Raw genomic sequence first — 25,258 nt, forward strand, 5'->3', positions numbered from 1 at the left:
AAGTAACATAATATGCCGATATGTAGGCCTGAGGTAATGGTTATAGGGTTATTAACATTCCCTGGTAGAAAGCAGGTCATCAGGCCCTCACAGGAGATTCCAGCCACCACATTCCCCTGCCACCCACCCAGCTGCACCATGGTCTTGGTGTAGGAAGTAGAAAATTGGCAGAAGAAGAAGAAAAAAAAGTCAGGTGGGGGGTGGCACACGCCTTTGATTCCACCACTTGGGAGGCAGAGGAAGGCAGATCTTAGTGAATTCAAGGCTAGCCTGGTCTGTCTACAAAGCAAGTTTCAGGACAGCCAGGGATACACAAAGAAACCCTGTCTCCAAAAACGAAAAAAGCAGGGCATTGGTGGCGCACACCTTTAATCCCAGCACTCGGGAGGCAGAGGCAGGCGGATCTCTGTGAGTTCGAGGCCAGCCTGGACTACAAGAGCTAGTTCCAGGACAGCCTCCAAAACAATACAGAGAAACCCTGTCTCGAAAAAAAACGGGGGAAAAAAAAAAAGAAGAGGACGAAGAAAGAACATTGTCTGGGGGTGTGAATTACAGTGATGGGCCTTTCGAGAGTTGTTACCTATGATGTGGTAGGGGCTTAGGGGTGATGCAACTACCTGAGAGTCACTTATGTTCCTGTAAGTAACCCCTCACCATGTTACTGTAATCTCAGAAAACTCAGTGGTTCATCAAGCCAGACTTGAGTGGAATCATTTCTTTGGTCTATCAGTGACCTATCTGGGGGGAATAGATGTTTGTTCATATGTCCCCAGGAAAAGTCACACAGTGCCAGCAAGGGACCAAGAGCAAACTTGGCTTCAGGTACCTGGGCTTCCTCCCAGCAGAGTCCCACACTCAGAGGCTCCCAGGTACCTCTGCTGCTTGAGCACCCTAAAGGACTGGTAGACCTGACACTCAGGATCACCTGAGAACCAAGGTCCACCCAGGGAAGAGAGGCTGCCATATACTCATTACTGATGAGAACCAAGGCACGGGGCAGGAAAGCTGCCCTTCCTCCATTCCCCAATCCCTCCCAGCCTTTCCAAGGATTCCTGAGAGGAAAAGGAGAGGGAAGGTCCTGGAGTACGCTTGGCCCTAAATGAACTGTAGGGCAAAGAGGCAATGTATATAAATATATAGGCTGTATATATATTATAAATGTATCTATATATGTATATATGTACATGCGCAAGGGGGTTGATGGCAGCTGTGTTCCAGGATGGGGAGCAGGGTGGCCACCACAACAGTCACTGGAAGTTCAGAGTCCTGGTGTTGGGGATGTAGAGGGACTGGGTCTGGCGGCTGCGTTGTGGAGTGGCATTGAGGACATCCACACTCTTGCGGCTGGAGCGTACTACATCAGCCACAAAGCTGGTGCAGTCACTGCAGACATCCTTCAGGACACAGCCATGGGCATAGATGTGAGGGAACTCCTCCTCCACACTCCGCCACTTTGGTCCCTGCAGGGATCTAGATGGAGAGATGCCAGGAGAGAACCATGAGAAGAGAGAACCCTATTAGCTCCAGGACCTCCCAGAGACCTTGTCCTACCACTCCAGAATCCCAAATCTTGTTAAGCTGCCTGCTGGCTCTTCTCCCCTTCCTCGCTACTCATCCACAGGAGACTTACTGCGCACACCTGGCAGTGTGCATCCCTGCAAAGGCTCTGCCTTGACGGGCACTGAGGATCTGAGCCCAGACCACCCAACCCTGCCTCTGCAGCCCTGCCAAGAGACTTGACTTGTTCCTTGGAGAAATCCTCAGAGTGCCATAGGCACCTGCCCTAGTTTCCCAATTACTTTCAGTTCTTCACTACCTCAGGATACCAGCAATAAGGCAAAAGAACATACTGGAAGGCATCTCTCCTTAGCGTTGGTGTGGCTTTGGTAGTTGGCACCCTTTGGAGACTCTCAAAACCGAGTGTGTAGACAGGGATGTGTGCACACTTCTTGGAAGGCATCTTCATCTGTAACACAGGGAAGAGTGGACAAGGTTTCTCAGCAAATGTCCAGGCACCTTTTATCCTTCTCACCCCCCTGAGACTGAAAGTGGTGCCCCCTACACTGTCATCTGAGGGCCCAGCACAGGGTCCTCCCTTGTCACACCTCAGCTACATTTCCTGTTCATCCAAACTAACTTCTTAGGGTTTGGGAACTGTTTTAGCTACAAAGGATGTAATTTTAGGTTCTGCACACAACCAGTATTTCACATTGACAAGGATGGAGTGTTCCTGTGGTCCAGGGGAAAATCATAGAGAATTTTAGATGAGGCATGATGGTCAATACACTTCCAAGGGTTTCTGTACTTTACCCCTGAGTGGAATCATGCATCCAAATGCAACATGGTCTTGCTGAAAACTTTCTCATGTCAAAAAGGAAGACTTTGTAGAAGGAGAAAGAAAAGCTGTGTGTCTCCAGCCTACACACATGGGTTACTTAAAAACTGTTAATGTTTTTAACTTACTGAGTTTCACTTTATGTGTATGGGTGTTTGATCTGTATTTATGTTTGTGCAGTATGTGCATACAGTGCCCTTGGAAGACAGAAGAGGGTGTCAGATCTTCTGAAACTGGAATTGCAAACTTGTTAGCTGTCATGTAAGTTCTGGGAACCAAACGCAGGTCCTCTGCAATAGCAGCAAGTGCTCTTAACCTCTAAGCCATCTCTCTGGCATCCGTAAAAACAAAATTTAAGACTATTTATGAGGACTGGGCATGGTGGTGCACATATATAATCCTAGTACTCAGGAAGCAGAAGTAGGCATATATCTGAGTTCAAAGCAAGTTTGCTCTACATAGCCAGTTCCAGGCCAGCGAATGCTATACACAGTGAGACCTTGTCTTAAAATACTACCTATGAATGTTTTAAGAAACTGTAGTCTTGGCCAACCATAGTGAGTTACAGGTCTGCCAGGATTGCACAGTGAGACCCTGCCTAAAAGAAACACCAAATAACAACAACATAAAAAAAACAAACAAACTGTACAGTTTTAGGTAAGGTGTGTGATTCCTGCCTGAAATCCCAGCAATTGGGAGGCAGAGATAGGAGGAACTGGAGTTCAAAGTCATCCTCAGATATACATAGAGTTTAAAGTCAGCCTAGATTTTATGAGATACTATCTTATAATCAAAACAAACAAATGCATTAATTGCAGTCTTGGGAAATGTAAGAAAAGCTTCTTCTTAGAAGTGCCTCATAAGACGGCAATTGTCCAACATATCAATTGGAAACAGCAATAACCCTATTCCACTTCACCAAGACCTGGAAGGTCCCCTAAATCCTCACCTTTACACTGCAGGAAGTGCACACAGCTCTGGAAGGAACAGAGAGAAAGCAATATCAGTGTAAGGAAGCCCAGGGAGGAAAAACAGGCCTCTGTGTCTGCTGTACATATCTGGGTCAGTCATCATCGCTTTTGTCCAGATCCCTGGCCACCTTCATTTTATTCCAGAATCTTGCATCTTCCTGAGATCACATTCATTTACCTCTGCCTCTTATCTCTTATGGTAATATCTGGAGTGTTTCTGGTGCTTTCCACCATAGAAGCACCATCTACATAGAAGGCTTCAAGTAAGATGTTCAGTTTTATACAGCAATTAGTATTTTAAAAATTTCCATATCCAATTTCAGAAGTAAATGCCTGCCTGGTGTGGTGACACAGACCTATGGTTTTAGCGCTGAGGCAGAAGGGTTGATTTTGAGGCTAGCCTGAGCTATATAGTGAGGTCCTGTCTCATTTAAAAAAATCCTTCTTGTAAAAATTCAACCTATGCCATGCGGTGGTGGCACACACCTTTAGTCCCAGAACTTGGGAGGCAGAGGCCAGCCTGTTCTACAGAGCTTGTTCCAGAACAGCCAGAGCTGTTACACAGAGTAACCCTGTGTAACCAAACTCCCCCCATTCAACCCTAACCAGGGGATTGTGGCACACACCTTTAATCCCAGCTATCAGGAGGCACAGGCAGGTGGATCTCTTTGAGTTCAAGGCCATCCTGATCTACAAATCAAGTTCCAGGACAGTAAGAGAAACCCTGTCTTGAAAAACATGAAAACAAAACAAAAGAATTCATTCTTAGAATAAGAAGGGATATGGTAGCTAGGGGCTGATTTTGACAATCCATGCTTTAGGGTTAGGAAAAGGATGGTTCTTTTCCAAGCTCTGTTTTTCATTTTCTATACCTGCTCCATGCTCAGGGACATACCTGAGGCAGATCCCCAGGTTTCTGTGCTGCTTTCCCCTCTCCTAACCTCTTTCTAAGATCTCTAGTTGCCCTGGCCTTCTGCCCCAGCTCTAGTTGTCGAGGAGAAACTCCCAAGGCCAGCACAAGCTCCCTCATCTGCCTCCTTCAGCTGCCTGTTCCTGCTGTCTTAACGACTATTGGTTTACATCCTTTGTTTGATTGTTTTGGGACTGTTTCAGCTAGAAAGTGGCTGTTACCTCATCTTGGCTAAACATGGGTGTCCCTTCACTATTTAAATTTAGCCTAAGCGAGATGTGATGGTGCATGCCATTAATCCCAGCTCTTTGGAGGCAAAGGTAGGCAGATCTGCATGGGTTCCTCCCCCAGTCTACATAATGACTTCCAGGCCAACCAGGACTGCATAATAAGAAACTGTCACAAAATCAAACCGAACAAACAAATACAAATTTAACCTAAACAAGGCATGGTGGCACTAACCTACAATCCCTGCTACTTAAGAAACTGAGGCAGGCAGATCCTGAGTTTGAGGCCAGGCTGGGGTATACCATAAGACAGGTCTCAGGGGTTGGGGGGAAACAGGAAGGAAGAAGAAAACACTGAATTGCCTGGGTGTGATGGAACATCTCCCTTGTTAGTCTCTCTACTGATAAAGACTCACCTCTTGCAGAATAGACAGGTAGGAGGCCAGGAAAACAGGGGAAACTTGGTTCGGCAGCAGCAACAAATCTGCAGAGAGAGGCGAGGTTAGAGCATGGCTATGGAAGGTCACTGGAGTCCAAGCCCAGTTCCAACAAGCGCTTGCCTCAGGGCTTCTACCCAACCACTGAGCAAGCCCCCAGACACCTGGTCCCACCCTCTGCTGCTCAGAACAGCCTGCAGCCCAGGGCACCCAAGTCTCACCTTCCCCCTCTTAAGGCTGCTGAAGAGCTCCTTGTCCTGCAGAAACTTCTCCATCTCAGCCTTCACCAGCACTCGGCGCACATCCACTACCTCCTCCACAGTCAGAGCCAAGCTCTCCACAGGGTGGCTGAACTCCTGGGGGTGAGGGGTAGGGTCCTGCTTGATCAACACCCTGGGGACCCCACAGTTACCTGGTCTGAGTCCCAACAACCTGGCGAGTCACTAAAGTATGTGCATTGGCTCACTCACTACCTGAGGCCGCATCTGCTTCAAGGAGGTGCTGCTCATGTAGCAGAGTTCCCCAGTCCCATGGCCCCAGGTCCCTTGTCCCTTGTCCTCACTAACCCCATCAGAAAACTCCATTTCCTACTTGCAAACACACACCATGGCTCCAACCTTCTCCACAGAATCCTCCACTCCTTTCTGCCCCTGATCTGTACTGTCCCCAGGAGCGCTGGGAATCCTCCGCCCTGCCTGACTCCAGTGTGCTCTTCTGTACTCAGCAAGCCATCTGTCCTAACTGGCTTTATGATGAGAGATCCTGGTTTAACCTTATCAGTGTGGCATAAGACTAGACAACAGACCTTCTAAACCTACTTTTCTATAAAACGGGTTGCTTCATCTCCCTTGAGGCGATACAACATACAATTCTTAACATGGTGCCAGGCACACAGAACTCAAAACAACTAGCTGCTGTTCATGGAGGCAGGATGGGAACCAGCATACAGTAGGTAGCACAAGGATGGAAATTGGATTTTTTCCCTAGGATGTGCATTGGTAGTACTGTGCTGGGGCTATTTAGTCCTGGATTAGCCCCAGAAGTTTCTGCATGTCGCACATGACCTGAGGCCCCAGGACTTCCAGCTTCTCCCTGTTGCTATTTACTGTCAGGAGTCCCAAGTCAAAAGCAGAGGTTAGTAGCCACCTCTTAGGACTGGGGCAGGACTAAAGCTACCAGATTCTCTGATTTTCAGAGCCTAACTTTTAGAAGGTACATTTTGAGATCTCAGAACTGAAAGGCCACTGTGGGACTTGTGGAATTTAAAACACGTCCCTTCCTTCCTTGAACAAGAAATGGTCCTTAATTTTCTAGCCTTAAGAAACGGCCGGGCGTTGGTTGCTCATGCCTTTAATCCCAGCACTTGGGAGGCAGAGGCAGGTGGATCTCTGTGAATTCGAGGCCAGCCTAGTGTACAGAGTGAGTTCCAGGACAGTCTCCAAAACAATACAGAGAAACTCTGTCTCGAAAAAACAAACAAACAAAAGAAATGGCTATATTGGAGCTGGAGAGAAGGCTCAGTGATTAAGGGCAGAGGACCCAGGTTCAATTCCAAGCACCTACATGGCAGTTCCTAGGGGTTCCAACATCCTGACACAGACATGCAATAGCTTATACTTTTTTTTTTTTTTTTTGGTTTTTTGAGACAGGGTTTCTCTATAGGTTTGGAGACTGTCCTGGAACTCTCTTTGAAGACCAGGCTGGCCTCAAACTCACAGAGATCCACTTGCCTTTTTAATCCGAGTGCTGGGATTAAAGGCGTGTGCCACCACCGCCCGGCTATACTTATATTTCTTAAAGCATTTGAACACCTGTTTCAACCTGAGCCTCAGTGAGATGCTGGTGTCAACCACAGTTAAAATCCCTTCACACACCTGTGGATGCTCTGTAGTCCACCATCAGCTTTTATCTGTTACCTGGTTTGATAAATTTACACAGTGAAATTCAGAACCAAGTCAGGGCTCCAAGGCAGCAGTAGTAGTTCTTCACATCAACAACACAAAACTCAAAGCTGAGAGAACCCAAAATGTCAGAGTCTCAGCAAACAGCACACTGTATTGCCCTCAAGTCCCACAATTCAGGGTTCATTATCTATCCTGACACCGCTGGAACTGAACAAAAAGCATTTTAGGCCTGGGGTTGGAAGGCAATTCTCTAGGTTTGAGGTTGTAGTACCAATGTGTACCAGCATGTGGCAGCAAAGAACAATCTCCCCAGCTACAGGGACCTGAACCCTGGTACATGCAAAGGCAAAGCCAACCAAGCCACATCCTGAGGAATGCTGCCCGTCTCTTTTTGAGCACCAGGCTAGTGGAAGGATGAAGATGATGCTGAAGAGGCCATCCAGGGCAACCTACCCTGTCACTTACCAGCCACAGGTGTCTGGTATCTGGTGCAGAAGCCTCTGGTTTATCCACTGAGCTCAAACTGCTGGGCAAGGCGGAGCTGGGGTAAGGCTGGGACTGGTCACTCACAGGACAGAAAACTGGAGAAAGAACACAGGGACAAGTGCCAAGTGGTCAATGGGGACAGAGTGTACGTCCGAGTGGGGGTGGGGAGCAAGCTAGAAGTCAGGCAGAAAGCTTAGAGAGCTGGAGAGTTGTCTCTGTGGCTATCCGTGGTTAAGAGCCCTTGTTCTTGCAGATGAACCAGGTTCAATTACCATACCTACATGGTGGATCACAACCATCAGTAACTCCAATTCCAAGGGATCCAAAAACCCTCCTCTGACCTCAGCAAGCACCAGGTACCCATGTGATACACAGACATACACAAACGTAGTACACACACATGCAAAATACCCATACTCATAAGATAAAAATTAAATTAAAAATTTAAATTTTAAATTGGTTTCAAAATTTTGTAAGAAAGGTACATGACAGAAACTCACATTCTGCCAGGGTTTGCACTCGGTGCTGAAAATTGCATTCTGTTTATCAACTATCATTTTAAATTAGCCAATCATGTAAGAGCATGAGACCAAGCCTGACCACTCAGAGTCACAGGACTCCTTTAGAAATAAAAACTCAGCCTGGTCTGATGGCCCATGCCTTTAATCCCAGCACTTGGGAAGCAAAGGCAGGCAGATCTCTGTGAGTTCAAGGTCCACCTGATCTGCAAAGGGAGTTCTATGACAGTTAGGGCTGTTACACAGAGAAACCCTGTCTTGAAAAAACAAACCAAAAAATAAAAAATAAATAAAAACTCACCTCACTGGAGGTTACCCCTTGATTTGATATGGCTATGCACCCTTCTGCAGAACTAAAATGTTTTGCTTTGCCAAAATGCTCTGGATTCTATGATCATGTTCTTGGAACCCCATTCTCATTTCTAATACCAACAGCTCTTGGTGAAAGTCCAGCCACTAACTGATGGGACTAACCCTGCACAGCCAGGCCAGAGGGGCTGTTTCTAGCTTGAGTCCTCTGGTGAGGGAACAGTGGCTGGTGACAAGTCAGGTGCTTCAAGAATCACCTGTCCACAGAAAAAAGAATTAGAGATCTGGCCAGTTCTCTTACTACATCTCAGGATAGTAATAATAATAATAATTATCTCTAGGTAACAGAATCTTGAGAGTTTGAATTCTTTCTTTAAAAAGATTTACTTATCTTTCTTCTTCTATTTTCTCTTCAAGATTGGGTTTCTCTATGTATCCTGAAACTGTAGACCAGGCTGGCCATGAACTCAGAGATCCACCTGCCTCTGCCTCCCATGTGCTGGGATCAAATGTGTGAGCCACCATACCCAGCTTGATTTACTTATTTTTATTCTATGTGTATGAGTCTATGCATGTTTACCACTGTGTGCCTGGTGCTCACAGAAGCCAGAGGAGGGCGTTGGATCCCTGTAATTGGTATTAGAGATAGTTATAAATTACCATGTGGGTTCAGGAAATCATTCTCTGCAAGAGTAGCAAGTGCTCCTGACCACAAAGCCATCTCTCCACCTCCAAGGATTCAAGTTCTTTGGAAAATGTTTTGCAATGAATAAAGTTTGGTTAGCTGATTTTAAAAAATTTTCATGGGCTGGAGAGATGGCTCAGTGGTTAAGAATACTGACTGCTCTTTCAGAGGACCCAGCTTTGATACCCAGCACCCACAACTGTCTGTAATTCTACTTCCAAGGGATCTGAGGCCCTCATACAGACATTCATGCAGGCAAAACACCAAAAATAGATTATTTAAAAATTCTCCAATGGAAAGCAAGGACACCTGCTTTAGGTGGTGCAGACTCAGCACCATCCTTATAGGCACAAACTCCATACCTTGGGTACTTGCCTGCTCAAGATGAATGTGAAACTGAGGCTACAACACAGCCCACAGATGGACTTGGAAAGAGCAGGTGGTGGTGAAGGCAATACTCACCCTGGTCTTGGGTGCTGGGCCTCCAGGAGTGCATGCTGCCTGCTCTGGCCCGAGGTGGCTCCATCCCTTCTGGGGGCTGAGTGACTGACTGCAAGCCGGATGAGACCATCTCACTCCGAAGTTGAGCTAGGTCATGTTCCGAAAAAGAGCGATCCCTCTTCAGCGTCACCTCTCCACAGGGGGACTCTTCTTCCTGAAAGCACATCAGGCACAGAACCGTCCTGATGGATGCTCCTTCCTGACCACTGCCTCCAGTCCTGACCACTACCCTCTCCCAACTACTGCCCCTTCCTGACCACTGCCCCTCCTGACCTCTGTCCCCTCCTGACCACTGCCTCCAGTCCTGACCACTGCCGCTCCTGACCACTGCATCCAGTCCTGACCACTGCCCGCTCCTGACCACTGCATCCAGCTCATCCTTGGGCCAAGGCAGTGGATCCAGGAGTCCTAACTGAGCCCTCTACCTATCACTAGTTCATATCCTATCTTCTGGACAGATTGTGGCAAGCGTCTCAATAATCAAACCACTCCCCGAGGTCATCCAGAAAATACTGGCGAAGACAGTTCTGCAGAAGGCTAAACCTCTGAGATGGCCAGCACTGAGGTCGTCTTCCATCCTAATGGGCCAGAGATCCCCAATGGGACCAGCTTCTCACATCAAGTAAGGGCTACTCAGGCTACTCATCTGGCCACACGAAGAAAATAACTTCCATTTTTAACCTTTGTTGTTGTGGTCAGGTGTCACTGTTCCACTGATCCAAGGCTACTTCTAAGCTGAAAAGATAGGGAAGGGGCCACCTGCCACCCCCATGGTTGGCTGTAGAAGATGCCTACTCAGCTGACCAAACTGACCCCTGCCTCGCTAAGCCTTTCCTATCCCCATCAGCATGATCTTTGAAGAATCCCTATTCTCTGACCTCAGATGTGTTCATTTCTTCCATCTCTGCTAAGGTAGGAGCTTTAAGCAGGACCCGGGGCCGTGGTCGCTGGCTTCCACTCCCAGCATCTGTGACAGACAGGTTGATGCAGGAAGTGGACTTGATGTCACCAGAGCAGGCATTGAGGATGCAGGGCAGAGAACCAAACCCTGAAGACAGGAAAAACAAAAGCAGGGGTGGATGATGAGGGAGTGGAGAGGGAGAGGGAGTCAGCACAGGGCTGAACAGTGAGCAGTGAAGGCCAGGAGACCAGGGCAAGGTGGATGTGGGGCAGGGAGGGCAAGGAGCACAAAGCCAGAATGGATGACAAGCAAGGGAGACAAGGAGGCCAGGCCAGGAGCAGGGAATGATGTGGAAGGTCAGGGAAGGAGTGGACAGGAAGATGAGGAGTACAGGAGTGAAGAGTAAGTGGGGAGGACAAGCATCCCAGGGTAGGAGTGGACGGCGAGTGAGAATGACGAGGAGGCCAGAGCAGAAGGGGACAATGATGGGGAGGATAAGGCCAACGTGGAGTCAACAGCTTCGTGAGCACCACTTGGTTTAAGTCTCCACTTCGAAGGGGAAGCTGAAGGCTGGTCAGCCAGTTGATAACGGGCAGCTCTAGCTAAAAAGGAGAGCTGCCCAGCCTCCCAAGAGCCCAGAAGAAGCAGGGTTGAAGTTTACCATCCTTATTTTGCAAGGAAGACCAAGTCTCAAATATCTGAATATATATCTGACTTCCAGTCACTTAGAAATTTGACTTTTATTTCATTTTACTCCCAAATGAAATTGGTCATCCATTATAACATCAAAATTGGATTTTGGCACTTTTATAGACCTCTGGCTAAGACTTCATAAGACCATTATAACTCCTCTAAATTTACAGTTAAAAAAAATTAAGAGGACTTGGGTCCTCTACCCATATAGAAGTTCTTTTTGTTTTAAGTTTATTTATTTATTATGTATATTGTCTTGTGCCTGCATGCCAGCAGAGGGCACCAGATCTCATTCCAGGTGGTTGTGAGCCACCATGTGGTTGCTGGGAATTGAACTCAGGACCTCTGGAAGAACTGTCAGTGCTCTTAACTGCTGAGCCATCTCCAGCCCCCATATAGAAGTTCTTGAGGCTAGCAGTCCCAGAATTTGACTTGTAGCCCCAGATATGGATGTCTTCTCTCCCATCACTCACCCTCCCCGCCTTGCTCACCACGGGCACCCAAGTGTTGGACCCCTACTGGACGAAGCCTCCGTTCCTGCTTGATTTCTTCCAGGATCTTCTCATGAAGTGTTCTCTGCTTTTGTGGTATAGGGCGAAGTCGTCTCTCTGAGACCTGCCGCCGACATGACACAGTAAGTAGGAAGGGGAGGCAGGTGATGACACGGGTCCACTCCAGAGTAGGGAAACGCTGGAGTAGTCCACGAGACTCCGTGCTACCTCTCAGCAACCCAGAAGGAAGTACTACCTAAAGACCATTTGTGCACACATGGTGTGAGGTGTAAATGGACAAAAAGGAAGACACAAACCCACAAGCACTGGGCCAGAGATCATGCCCAACCTTCCAGCCGACAGGCAAATGAGCCCTAAATGGCCTCCCTCAGAAAGTGGATGCGATAAAGACACCTCCCAGGTTGGTCACAGAGAGCAGCAGGCCCCACAATATCCAGAGGAGGCGTGCACAGCTGGTACCTGCTTTAGAGGAGGCCGCGAGCGGATGAAGTCCAGGATGAGCTCATGTGCATCTTTCTTCACTCTGGGAGGGATGTCCCCATCAACCTGCCAGGAGGAGCAGGGCCACCAACTGCTGGTGTTAGGGTGACCAGGAAGGGCTCATACAGCCCTGACTTCCCTCCTAGGGACTCTGTTTCCTGGACTCGGCTACGTCTCTAACAGGTGCATAGCAGATGCTTGGGCCACACACAGCAGTGGCAGCGGCATCCAAGGCCTCATGAACCCTAAGCTCAGCTGCCTGAGCTTCCCGAACCTAAGATTCTCTAGGAAATGGGGCTGAAGGATCCATCTCAGGGTTTGTCAGCAGAATGAAATGAACTTCTTCATATAAAATTGCAAGAGTAATACCAGTGCACATAAGGTTATGCAAATGTGTGTTACATGGAAAAATACGGCTGGCTCTTAGGGCCCCTCCTGGTCCTCAAGAACCTTCTCCTTACCCTAATTACTATACTGTATTCTCAATACAATCAAGTGCTGTGGAACCAGCTACATCTTCCTTATCCATATCTGCAGATGAGTATCAAACTTGGATCAAGCACAAGGAACAGGGCAAGGGTTGGTAGCAGAGAGCAAAGGGAAGGGCCACTAGTGGACAGCAGCAGGGCAAGAACCCACACAAGGGAACAGAGCCGGGGTTGCTGGTGGAGCACAACAGAGCCTCGGCTCACCATGACCTTGCGCAGCTTATAGTTCCTGGCACGGATATCCTGCATCAGCATCTCGAAGGGGGTGAGCTGGAACTCGGTGGGCAGTGGGTTAAACTCCTGCTCCTGTACTTTCTTCAGCTTCACCCCGTGACGCAGCTCCCGCATGAGCTGGACCCACAGCCGGGCCTGGACCAGAAAAGAAAATTGCCTCAGCCCTGGCACCCTTGGCTCTCCCAGCACAAACCCCTCCGGGTGTACTGCGTTCTTCTCTGCCCCCGGTCAGGAGGGGTCCACGTCTTACCCAGTCTGTGTGTCCCAGGTGGTCAAGCTCGGCCAGTGGCTTCTCTACCCGCGGCTCCTCCTCCCCCAGCTTCTGTAGCATCTGGAACCACATGTCTAGTTAGTGTAGAAGTAGCAGAGGGGTTGACACAGCAGAACCCTGAAATCCCATCCAGTAGGAGGCACTTCCCTACCACTCAGCCAGCTGCAAAGGAGTCACAAAGGTACCTGGTCCAGGCTTTGGGCTTAGAAAGATCTGGGGAAACTACACTATAGCCTTGGAATGGCACAGGGAACTTTTAGTCTTCTCTAGTGGCATCTCTGAAGCAGGTCTGGCGAGAGCCTGGTGTCACATGGCACCACTCCCATCTGACCCACATGTCTCAGAGGCACTGTCCTTCACAGGTGGTGGACTCAGAAGGGGAAGCACCCAGCACTTTAGGACACCCTTGGAGTGTTCATGGCTGCTTCTCTATGCATGGTCCACACTAGAGGTCACCCAGGACCTGTCTCTTAGAAGCTGTGTATGCTTCCTTGGCTGCTGTTCTAAGTCTGGAGCCCAGCATACCATGGCAAGCATTAGTCTTCAAGCGGGTGGAACTGATGGTAGGTAGGTGGCAGGATGAGGTGACCAGCAGGTCCTAGGAGGCAGTCCAGATACAAAGTGCTAACATGGTGAGTGACCAGGAAAGACGCCAGGGATCTGGCAACTGGGGACTTGGGGGAACATGCTGGACTTGCAGCCATGATGGTTCTGGGTCTAGGTGGCAGCCTGGAGCTGCTGCTCTCACTAACTCCCACTATGGAGAAGCACCTTCCCTTCAGCAGCTCTCACCCAACAAGGAAAGACCTGGTCACTCTAGCTTTCACCCTGAGCTACTTGCCAACTGCTTTAAGACACTCTATTATGGAACTCCTGATGCAGAAGGCATAGAGGATGGCTCTCCTGTCCTACTTACAATGGCTATGCCTGACCCTGCACACCTGCTTCTGTCCAAAACTGCCATCCCAGACTAGCCCAGGTGCATCTGTCCAGGATCCCCAGCACCAATCCCCTGACTGTATCTGGGATCAGTGGAATGGTATTTTGAGGTATGTGCTCCTGCTAAGGATCTTTTGTCTGGGTAAGGAATTGATTTCAGCAACAGAACAGACCATGTTCAAAGAAAGACCAAAGCCCAAGGACCATCTGCCAGCCACAGGAAAGCGCAGTCAGAAGAGTGTCTCTGAGATATGAGGGAGGAGCTGAGAGGGAAGGTAGGGATGGTGCAGTGAATACTGGGAGCCAAGGGGAGAGCCTCCCAAGGTTGTCATGTGATAGTTACAAGTGAGGATCAATGGATTCTAGCTGGGTCCCAGATTCCATTATGCAAACATCCCTGAAAGCCTATGCAGGCTCCAAGGGGTCAGGATGCTAGCTATGATCCTTCAAACTACGAAAAGAGAGACACGTCACAGAAAAGGGCAGGTGGAACAGAGACCCAACGTCAACTAACTTAAAAATTAACTTCTGCTACCTGAGCAGAGAGGATGGCTTGAACCTCACATGACCTCTTCCAAGTCCCCCTTTCATCACCAGTGAAGTACTGACTGGGGCCTGGACAGCCTATGTCACAGGGGAAAAAATGGCTTTCTTTCAGCAGTAGCAACTCCTCCAAGGAAGAATGGAGACAGTTGAAAAGATGCCAAGCCCTAACTCTGGGTCAGGGAAAGTCAGGTCAGTCTAGAGGAAATCCAGCTCAGGAGCCAGCTGTATCTTAGACAGGCTCTGGCACTGGGATGGGGACCCTAACTCTCAGAGGTAGCATCTGTTCATTTGTAACCACCAAAGAATGGAGTAGGGCTGTGGCAAGCTCAGTACATGCCCTGAAGGGTTCTCTCACTACCCACCCCAAATCTCCAAGCCCATGGGCCTGCCTGTGTGGCTCTGCCAGGAGGAGGTGGCTTCTTTAGTGCCACATTTTCAGAAGGAACAGGGTGGGGCTGAGAGGTCAGCCAGTAAGCAGATTTATTTCCCTCTTGCTGAGATGAAAGCAGAGCCAGGGAGGGTAATGGCTAATTTCCAGGCAACAGGAGCGATGCAGTAGAAACAAAGGCTAGAAGCCACTCATTGATTCCTTTTTCTGAAAATCCAGTGAAAAGAAGGCATGAAGTTAAAAATGTATGAAACATTTTGCACAGCGCCCAGCATGGGGGAGGGGGTATTCCTAAGAAGGTGGAGTCGGCATCAAAGACTTTAACCCCTGTGGACAAACTGAAGAGGGCCCCATCGCCTCCCTACCCCAGTCCCCTCCCGATTTACACCTCTACCTCCCATCCACCTCCCTCATTCCACCCAGCATCAGTCCTTCCAGTTGTAGCCCATATCTTGCTCACCTCCTTGGCCTCCCTCACCCGGGCCAGGAAGGCACGAAGTTCCAGCGTCTCCACAAAAAGAGCTCGGCACACTGCCTGGTAGTGGGCCTGTGCGCCGTGGGGGTCGGTCAGGCGCAAAGCACACAGCCGCATGGCCTGGGCAAAGGTGCGCACAGCTCGTGGCCCGCCCTCAGCCTCCTCCTCCTCTTCTGGACCCCCATAGCCTTCATCTGCTGCCCCGCAGCTGCTGTCCTCACAGTCGCTGTTAGCCATGAGGTCGATGAGCCTCTCCAGCTGCGGGCTGAGCTCTCGCTCCTCACTCTCATCTAACCCCCAGTCCAGCGCACGGTAGATAGCGAAGCCCAGCGACTGCACCATCTAAGGGACGGAGATGTCATATGGTCACCAGAGAAGGCATTCCGAGCTACAAGGGCACTGGGGCCCACAACCAGCAGCACCCACCATCATAAGAAAGACAAGGTACCAGACAGAATAACAGGCAGGGAGAAGAGCAGATCACAGCACTGCTTATAACAAACAGTGATACAGAAATACCACCTCCTGCCGGGCGTTGGTGGTGCACGCCTTTAATCCCAGCACTTGGGGGGCAGAGGCAGGTGGATCTCTACAAGTTGGAGACCAGCCTGGTCTACAGAGCGAGTTCCAGGACAGCCTCCAAAACAATACAGAGAAACCCTGTCTCGAAAAGCCAAAAAAAATAAATAAATAAAAATAAAAATAAAAATAAATACCATCTCTTGGGACTGGAGAGATGGTCAGCGGTTAACAGCATTGGCTGCTCTTCTAGAGGACCTGGCTTCAATTCCCAGCAACCACATGGCAGCTCACAACTGCCTATAACTCAATTTCCAGGGGGTCTAACATACTCACACTAATATACATGCAGGCAAAACACCAATTGATGTACATCAAATAAAAAATAAATAAATCGCCAGGCAGTGGTGGCGCACGCCTTTAATCCCAGCACTCGGGAGGCAGAGGCAGGCGGATCTCTGTGAGTTCGAGGCCAGGCTGGACCGACAGCCTCCAAAACAATACAGAGAAACTCTGCCTCATAAAACCAAAACTAAATAAATAAATAAATCATTAAAAAAAAAGAAATACCACCTCTTGCCAGAAGGACTCATGGTACAAACAAAACATAGACCACTGTTAAAAAGAGAACAGTTACTTTAGAAAAAGGAAAATTATTACCAGTGTGCATTGAACACGTGATTCAGCACCTCCCCTCCCAGGTATGGAAAAGCACATCCACATAAGATTTGTTCATAAACCACTCATGAGTTCTTCATAGTGGAGACAGTTTTGTGCCCATAGTGGGGCACTATAGAACAGGAACTAGACAAACACACGCATGCACATGCCACACAGATCAGATGAAAAACCTTTATACAGTGTTGTCCATTAACATGATTCTAAGTAAACTGAACACGCAATAGAAAAGTTAGTAGCTCCCTGAGCTGGGGCACAGTTGGAATGGGAAGGCTCAGGGTGCCCTTTATGTAAAAGGAAAGATCATGTCTTGATTCTTCTGGTGTTGACTGCACAGTATGTATGCCCCCCCCACCAGTATAATTAGGAAAGAGAGAAATCTAACTAAGCATTAGCCTCTTATATAATAAACAGTATAGCTAAAATCAAAGGAGAAAGACCAGCTGATTCAGTGACTGCTGCTTAACCACTATAGCTTTGGAGGTAGGGTGTTTTCTTTTTATTTTGCAGTACTGGGTACCAAACCCAGGCCTTCACACATGATATGAGAGTACTCTGCCATTATATGACACCCTGGCCCTAGAGTATAATTCTTAGATGTTCCCAAAGGCCCATGTGTAAAAGCTTTAGTCCTCAGCTTGCTTCCATTTGGGAATTGGTGAAACTTTTAAGAGGTGGGTTTGCTGGGCATGGTGCATACCTTTAATCCCAGCACTTGGGAGGCAGAGTTCCAGGCCAGGCTGGATTACATAGTGAGACCCTGTCATTAAATAAATAAATAGGTGGTGTTAAGTGGGAGATCTTCTCTTCACCGAAGGCGTAGCCTGGGAGGAGTTATTGGAAACTGGCCTCCAACTTTTCATACCCAGCCAAGAGATAAGCGGACTTCTCCATGAAATTCTGCCATGATGTGCAACATCACCATAGTCCCAAAGCATCAGGACTAAGTGGCCATGAACTGAAACTTCCAAAACTGTGAGCCAAAATAACCCATGTGGCCTGCTGAATACACACTGTATCACTGAGCTGCCCTCCCAGCCAAACCTCACCTTTCTGATTATCCCAGAAGTGGGTTACGGTAACAGCTGACTCACATCATTATACGAACAGAGTGGCATTTGTACTCACAAAAAAATTATGACATGCTGAGGAAACAGCTCACACCTTTAATCCTAGCACTCAGGAGGCAGAGGTAGAGGGGCTCTGTGAGTTTGAGGCCAGCTCAAGTTTTAGAATAGTCAGAGCTATACAGCTAGACCTTGTCTCAAAAAGAAAAATATTATACTTCCTTACATTTTGTTGTTTATTTATTTATTTGGGTTTTTGAGTCTCTCTACTTGGCTGTCCTAGAACTCACTATGCAGACCACACTGGCCTCAACTCACAGAGATCCACCTTTCTCTGCCTCTCAAGTGCTGGGACTAAAGGCATGCACCACCACCCCTGACTTAAAAAAAATGCATGAGCCTTCTACCCAAATACATGCAAGTGTACCACATATGTGCCTAATGCACTCTGAAGTAAGGAGGGAGTTACAGATAGTTGTGAGCTGTCATGTATGTTCTAGGCATTGAACCTGAGTTCCCTGAAAGAACAAGTGCTCTTAACTACTGGCCCAATTTTCCAACACTAGTTTTCTTCTCTCTCTCTCTCTCTCTCTCTCTCTCTCTCTCTCTCTCTCTCTCTCTCTCTCTCTCTCTCTCTCTCTCTCTCTCTCCCTCCCTCCCTCTCCCTTTCTTTCTTTTTTCATTCTTGTTTTTTGAGACAGGGTTTCTCTGTGTAGCCCTAACTGTCTTAGAACTCGCTCTGCAAACCAGGTTGGCCTTGAAATCACAGAGATCCACCTTACTCTGCCTCCCAAGTGCTAGGGTTAAAGGTGTTTGCCACCTCCACCTGGCTTTTTTTTTAACCTATTAACATTTTATTTTTATGTGTATTGATTGGTATTTTACCTGAATGGACCTCTGTGCACCGCATGCATGCAGTACCCTCGGAGACCAGAGGGGGTGGGAGATGCCCTAGAACTGGAGTCATAGATGGTTTGTGAGCAGCCATGTGGGTGATAGAAATTGAACCAGCGTTCTCTGGGAGAGCAGCTGGTGTTCTTAACTGATAAGCCATCTATCTCTTCAGGACCTCTTTTTGCTTTTGTTTGTTTGTTTTTTTGAGGTAGTAGCTCATGAAGCTTACTCCTGATCCTCCTACCTTCGCTACCCCAGGGCTCAGATTACAGGCCTATGTCCAGTTAGTTGTTATTTGAGACAGGGTATCTACACAGCTCTAGCTGGCCTCAAACTCCTGCTTCAGCCTCCTGAGTGTTGGGATTGCTACATGCTCCACCATACTATACTCAGTCTCGTATCTTTTTAAAGGAATGTAACTTCTCTATGTATATACATTTAACCTGACCAAAGTGGGGAGGAAACACCCTAGACATGTGATGGAGCACGAGGGTCAGACCCTGGGGACTTGTGGAACTCACTTCAAGAGGTTCTTGGTGCTTCAGTTGACTGCACTTCCTGAAAGTCTCTGTTATACCAATTTTGAGACAGGATCTTGCTATGTAGCCTTGGCCAACCTCAAGGTTTTAAGCCTCCTGTCTCCGTTTCCCAAAAGATTATAAGCATGTACACCGTGCCTGATAATAACTCTTTAAAATTTTTTCATTTTATTTTTGTGTGTGGGTGTTTTGACTGCATGTAAGTCTGTGCGTGCAGTGCCTTTGGAGGCCAGAACAGGGTGCTAGGTCCCCTGAGACTGCAGCTACAGACTTGTGGGTGCTGGGAATCAAATTCTGATCATCTGATAGAGCAGCCAGTACTCTTAATTGATGAGCCATCTCTCCAGCCTCAGTAATTCTTTTTTTAAAAGCACATTAAGCATCTTTGAGGTCTTTCTGTAGAGTCTTCTTACCTCAGCATTTCTCCATTTCACTTGGCAAGGAACCCTATCTTTCAGCTTACCATCAATGGCCTGGAGACTGGCTCTGTGGAGTGCAATGGAGGATCTTGTTCCATGTTCACCCCCCAGATGCTGCAAGACCTTGATTCTCTGTGCCCATGTGACACCTGCCTTCCCAGTTAGATTTAATAGGACAGGAAATACTGCAACGGGCTGCCAGCATAACTGAATACATAGAGGGGTTAACAGTATTTCTAATTTGCACAGCATTTGCTTTTATGTTACAAAGGATTTTCATACATTTGGATGAGCTGGCACAGACCTGTGATCCCAGCATTTGAGAGGCTGAGGCAAGAAAATCCTAACCTTGAGGCCAGCCTGGGCTACACAATGAAAACTTGTCTCAGGGCTGGAGAGATGGCTTACTGGTTAAAAGCTGGCTGCTCTTCCAGAGGTCCTGAGTTCAATTCCCAGCAATCACATGGTGGCTCACAACCATCTATACTGGGAGCTGATGCCCTCTTCTGGAATAAAGGAGTACATGCCATTAGAGCACTCAGATATAAATAAATTAATACAAAATCAAAAAAGAAAGTCTCAAAACAAATAACTATAAATATAAGGCTTACAGGCAGGACTTGGTGACATAGCTTGTTAGTCCCAGCTACTCAGGAGGCAGAGGCAGGAAAATTATCAGTTTAAGACTGGACTACAGAGTAAGTGTGAGGCCAGCCTGGGAAATTTAGTGAAATTCCATCTCAAAATAAAAAGATAAACTGAGGCTGGAGATATTGCCTAGCACATGCAACAACCTGAGGATCAATCTCCAATACTACTGAATGAATGCTTTTCACATTTTCCTTCTTTGAACAGACTATCTGGGGCTGGAGAGATGGTTCTGTGGTTAAGAGCATTGGGTGCTCTTCCAGAGGACCTGGGTTCAACTGTCAGTGCCTGCATGGTGACTCACAACTTTCCATAACTGCAATTACAGAGGATCTGACACCCTCTTATGACCTCCTCAGGCACCAGATATGCACATAGTACATAGGCATACACGCAAGCAAAACAAATAACAAATTAATAAATAAAACTTGTATACATAAAATATTTTAGAAGAAAGAAAAGATGACCAAAGGCACATACATACAAAAATAGCAGCTCTACTATGTAGTCACTATGCTAAACCTATGCAAAACTCATCCTGTTTAACCTCAGCAGCCCACTGACACAACCTCCCATCTTATATACAGAGGGACAGAGGAGTCGGGTGGTGGTGGTGCACATCTTTATTCCCAGCACTCGGGAGGCAGAGGCAGGAGGATCTCTGTGAATTCAAGGTCAGCTTGGTCTACAGAGTGAGTTCCAGGACATCCAGGACAGTTATATAGAGAAACCTTGTCTCAGAAAAACAAAACAAAACAAACAAATAAACAAACAACAACAACAAAACCCCAGAGGGACAGAGACATAGAGATGTTAGGCTACTTCATCACAGCTAGAAGCTGTCCAAGCTAGACCTTGGAGTTGGGTCTGTCTGTGCTACCTTCTGACTTTCTGTTACATTGCTAGGGTGAGAGGACATTGTTGTAGCAGATGGAGCCACAGCCTCATCAGAGACTGTCCACTTTCTGGTACCACCTTGCCACAGTGGCCTCTCTGCTCATTTCTGGCTAACAAAGTATCCAGGAATCCTGGGCCTGAGGTAGGCAGAGCAATAACAGGCCAAAGCCAGAGTCAGGCAAGAGCTAAGGTCTCTGGATCCTACAGGGACATCTCCCCCAAGGGTCTGGGGAAGGTAATCCTTCACTCAAGAAGACTAGTGGGGGTAAAAATCACAATGGGTCAAAGCCCTGGCCTACTCTTGGAGCTGTCCTCACCCTAGTTTTATCTCTACTTCAAGCAGGTTAAAGTCATAGACTGTTTCTAAGGCACACCCATGAATGCACAGTAAGAGGGCATGGCATCTAGTGGCTGGTCACACCTGACAGGTAGCAAACAGCAGGGCTTTGGTCAGCAGCCAGATGAAGTACCCTGGGAAATTAGGGACTCCAGAGACTGTCTCAGGACCATTATTGAGTATGACAATGGAAAGGAAAAGCTAGCAAGGTAAAGGGACAGAAACGTGGATAGGTCCCACAGAAAACTCATCTGCTGCAGAGGTAGATGCCAGGTAAGAGCAAGGTGGTACATGATCTCTAATGTGCTTCATAGCTCTGTGATGCTCGGTTGTGTGGCAGGGTCTCCAGTGGAAACCAAATGACTCCATGGAGGAAGACAGACTGAGAAGCAAGAAGGAAGCTCTCCTACCAATCCCAATGCACACTTGCAGAGAGGTAATCCCATCCATCCAGGCCACTCTCTTTTTCCCAAGTGCTGGCCTACACTAGCAACAAGCAAAGGGAAGGGTTAACTGCAGCCAAGCCTCTTATCTGATGGCTTCTTTGGTAAAAAGCTTTTCTGTGCCCCGACTCACTGGAAACTTTCTCTGGAACACAAAGAATTCTTTCCATTAGGAAAAGCCTGGGCAGCAGGCCAGTCTCAGGACCTCCAACCTGCAAGTTCAAACAAGGCCATTAGCCTGGAATCTGACTGCAATTAGAGAGGCTGCATAGGCAGTTCATGAAACCCAGTAGCCAGAAGGAAGCTTAGATTTTGAGTGGCTCTCCTCACCCCATTTCCTGAGGATGGAGTGTTCAGGTTAACAAGTGGGCCTCTGAGAACAGTCCATATGAGACTCCCTCATTCAAAGCTTTTACAAGTATTTTCATGGTGTGTAATACTAGGCAACCTTTAGGTGGTAGGTAGCAGTTTCACCTCTATGAACTCTAGACAAGGGTCAGTTGACCTCTCAGACCAGCAGACCTGGACTAGAGAAATGAACTAACTAGGATACTAGACAGCTGTGAATACAGATAACTGGCAGCCGCATGGCAATGCAGATGTCTTAGAAACACAGTTGTTCTTCCCCCAATTTCCAGCTACCTACATATGAAAAACACCATCCTCACAGAGTTCCTTAGTAACCTTAGCAGTGTTGCTTAGGTGACAGAATTCCAGGATAGCAAGGGTATCTTATCTAGTCATCACCATTAAGAATTATGTGTGGTGGTAAGACGTAGTGCCAGCCAGGTGTACTGTCATATGTCTTTAATCCTAGAACTTGGGAGGCAGAAGCAAATGGATCTCTGTGAGTTCAAGGCCAGCTCGGTCTGCATAGTGAGTTCTAGAACAGCCAAGGCATGATACAGAGACCGTATCTCAAAATAAAAAAAGTCCAAATAAATAAATAACAAAAATGTAAGGAAATATAATAATTTTCTTTTTGAGGCAAGATCTAGATAGAGAAGGAAGGGGAAGCAGCGGTAGCAGTAGAAGCAGTAGCAGCACATGATGGGATCCCTTTGGTCTACGCTACCTCTTCTGCATTGGAATGCTACCATGATGAATAAATACATAGATGTATTTATTTCCCTCTTTCCTCCCTCCCTTCCTCCATATCTCTTCTTTATTTTTCTTCAAAACTTTAGTCTCCTAAGTAGCTGGAATTACAGGCATGTACCATTGCATTCAGCCCTATAAATTATTATTATATTAAAATTATGTTTCAAAAAGGCAGTGAAAGGCCACATTTCAAAGGAAGAAAACATCAGAGCAGGCAACATGTCCTGGAATCCCTCTCTCTAGCTCTGTTTGCTGCTCAGATGATGCTCTTTTCTGGTCCCCAAGGGTCCCTTCTCATCTTAGGATACAAGTGGGTTTCCACTCTTCAGTGCCTTTTGGGAAACAAGTAGAAGAAATAGGTGTATCACTTATTGAAAAAAACAAAACAATGACAACAACAAAAAACCGCTGAAATAAATAAAGCAAAAAGGCAGTGGAGGGGGCTGGAGAGATGGCTCAGAGGTTAAGAGCACTGGCTGCTCTTCCAGAGGTTCTGAGTTCAATTTGCAGCCACCACATAGTGGCTCACAGCCATCTGTAATGAGATCTGGTGCCCTCTTCTTGTGTGCAAGCATACATGCAGGCAGAATACTATATACATAATAAATACATCTTTTCTTAAAAGGCAGTGGAAAGCCAAACATAGTAGCTCATGCTTGTAACCCCAGAATTACTTGGGAAACTGAGGTAGGAAGATCAGGAGTTAAAAGTCTCACCCAGCCTCAGCTACATGGTTAAGTTGAGGCCAGTGCTAGTTATGCAAAAACAACAGAAATAAATGTCAAATTCAGACCATTACCTCAAGACAATGGAGATTTTGGTTCTAGGCATTGGTCATTGGCTGGTTTCTCATCTGCCCTAAACTCCATGCCCTGAGAAGCCTACCCTGCTGACCACATCACTTTCCAGTGGGCCAGAGTGAGTTAGCAGTACTGTCTCCCTTGTTCCCCTAGTATGGGAGTAGGATCAGTTTCTAGGGCTGTGACCACACCCGCCTGTCCCCTGTGAAGAGCTTTATCACACTCTCAATTAAGACCTTCAAGTGTTTTTATCAGTGTCTTCCCTCACCCAAAGGATTGTGTAACTTTGTATACATTATAATTTATATCCTACAGTACAGGTATCTTAGTTAGGCTTCTATTGTTGTGACAAAACACCATGACCAAAAGCAACTGAAGGAAAGATTTATTTCAGTTTACAACTCTCAGGTTGTAACTCCCATCACAGAAGGCAGGAACTGAAGCAGAGCCCATGGAGGATGCTGCTTACTGGGTGGCTTGCTCCTCATAGCTTGCTCAGCCTGCTTTCTTATACCATCCAGGACCGCCTGCCTAGAGATGGCACCATCCACAATGGGCTGCACCACCAACCCCCCCATCAATCAGGAACCAAGAAAATGTCTCATGAAACTTGCCTATAGACCAATCTTACAGAGCCATTTTCTCAATTGAGGTTCCTTCTTCTCAGATGACTCTAGCTTGTGTCAAGTTGACCAAAGAAAACTAACCAGCATAACAGATAAATTTTATTATATATCAGGTAATCTAAAATTGCTTTTCAATACCTGGGCTTCTGAGCTGGCTGGCGGCACCACCATGGTTGTAGGTTCTGTAAGAGAAAACAGTCAAGATTACCTTGGAAATCCCAAGACCCCACCAGACAATTCTGTTCATCCCTTCTCCCTCTGCCCCACCCTCCCTAAAACACACAACACACCCCCAAAGGAACACCAGAAAGCTCACAACAGGGCTGAGATACGTGGCCGCTTGAACAGAAACCCCAAGGCCTAGCCTAAGGTAGCTATGAGCAGGATACAGGCTACAGAGTGATGTGGACCCTGCTCTCAGACAGCTGTTCATCCCCTGGTCCATAGTAACAGCTCAGAGGAGAAAGTCAGGGATGAAGGACAGTCAGGAAAACTGTGTGTATGTCCAGGTTCTCAGCTGTCACTGCAGGGGAGACCCATCATCTAAAATGGGTTGGATCTACCACTTCCCTACAACCGAGGTCCTTTAAGCCAGAACACAGCAAATGTGTAAATAAATCCACTTGGTTTGGGTTTTTCCAATGGCACCTCTCAAAGAAGGAGTCCCTGGGCTGACGGGCAGGTGGAAGTCGGACTCTGCATTTTATTTACTAAGCACATCACTAGTAAAAACCAAGAAGTGAGTCAGCATTTTCAAGGGCTTACCCATTTGGCTCAGCTATAGCCCAAAAGGTGGATAGCTCCAGCACCCATTTCACAGACGAGAAGCCAAAGGCAAAGGGTGAAGTCTGACTCCAAGGCATCATAGCTGGTAAATGGTGGTGGCTCAATGAGGCAGGCCAGAGATGCTAGAATCTGTGCTACCAGCAACTCCCCACTTCCAACTGCCCCCTTCCCCGGGCCTCCTTTAATCATGTATAAGGGTAGAACATGTAATGATATGAGCTACAGCTTCTTCAAGTTCTAGGATGAAGCGAGACATAAAAATAAGAAACCAGCCGTGGTGATGGTGCACACCTT

General features: G+C 47.4%; 1 protein-coding gene across 3 annotated transcripts in view; it reads right to left on the bottom strand.

Moving 5' to 3' along the window:
- Positions 1-1,129: 1,129 nt before the first annotated feature.
- Spire2 (spire type actin nucleation factor 2) overlaps positions 1,130-25,258 on the bottom strand; it is a 35,544-nt gene continuing 11,415 nt past the window's right edge. Inside the window, exons 2-15 of one of the 3 annotated variants that reach the window (XM_005073154.4) lie at positions 24,317-24,360; positions 15,196-15,552; positions 12,842-12,922; positions 12,562-12,726; positions 11,849-11,935; positions 11,369-11,492; positions 10,162-10,331; positions 9,245-9,437; positions 7,250-7,365; positions 5,102-5,236; positions 4,860-4,927; positions 3,285-3,312; positions 1,851-1,966; positions 1,130-1,470 (exon numbers count right to left, since the gene is read on the bottom strand). In XM_005073154.4, coding sequence (XP_005073211.1) covers positions 1,248-1,470; positions 1,851-1,966; positions 3,285-3,312; positions 4,860-4,927; positions 5,102-5,236; positions 7,250-7,365; positions 9,245-9,437; positions 10,162-10,331; positions 11,369-11,492; positions 11,849-11,935; positions 12,562-12,726; positions 12,842-12,922; positions 15,196-15,552; positions 24,317-24,360 — 1,907 coding nt within the window. In that variant the 3' untranslated portion in view covers positions 1,130-1,247. Of the gene's footprint in view, positions 1,471-1,850; positions 1,967-3,284; positions 3,313-4,859; positions 4,928-5,101; positions 5,237-7,249; positions 7,366-9,244; positions 9,438-10,161; positions 10,332-11,350; positions 11,493-11,848; positions 11,936-12,561; positions 12,727-12,841; positions 12,923-15,195; positions 15,553-21,784; positions 21,804-24,316; positions 24,361-25,258 lie in introns of those variants that run through there. The other 2 variants (XM_013115708.3, XM_040735117.1) reach the window with 2 other exon arrangements.

This window comes from Mesocricetus auratus, unplaced genomic scaffold (genome assembly GCF_017639785.1).
Source record: "Mesocricetus auratus isolate SY011 unplaced genomic scaffold, BCM_Maur_2.0 Super-Scaffold_6723, whole genome shotgun sequence".
Lineage (NCBI taxonomy): Eukaryota > Metazoa > Chordata > Mammalia > Rodentia > Cricetidae > Mesocricetus > Mesocricetus auratus.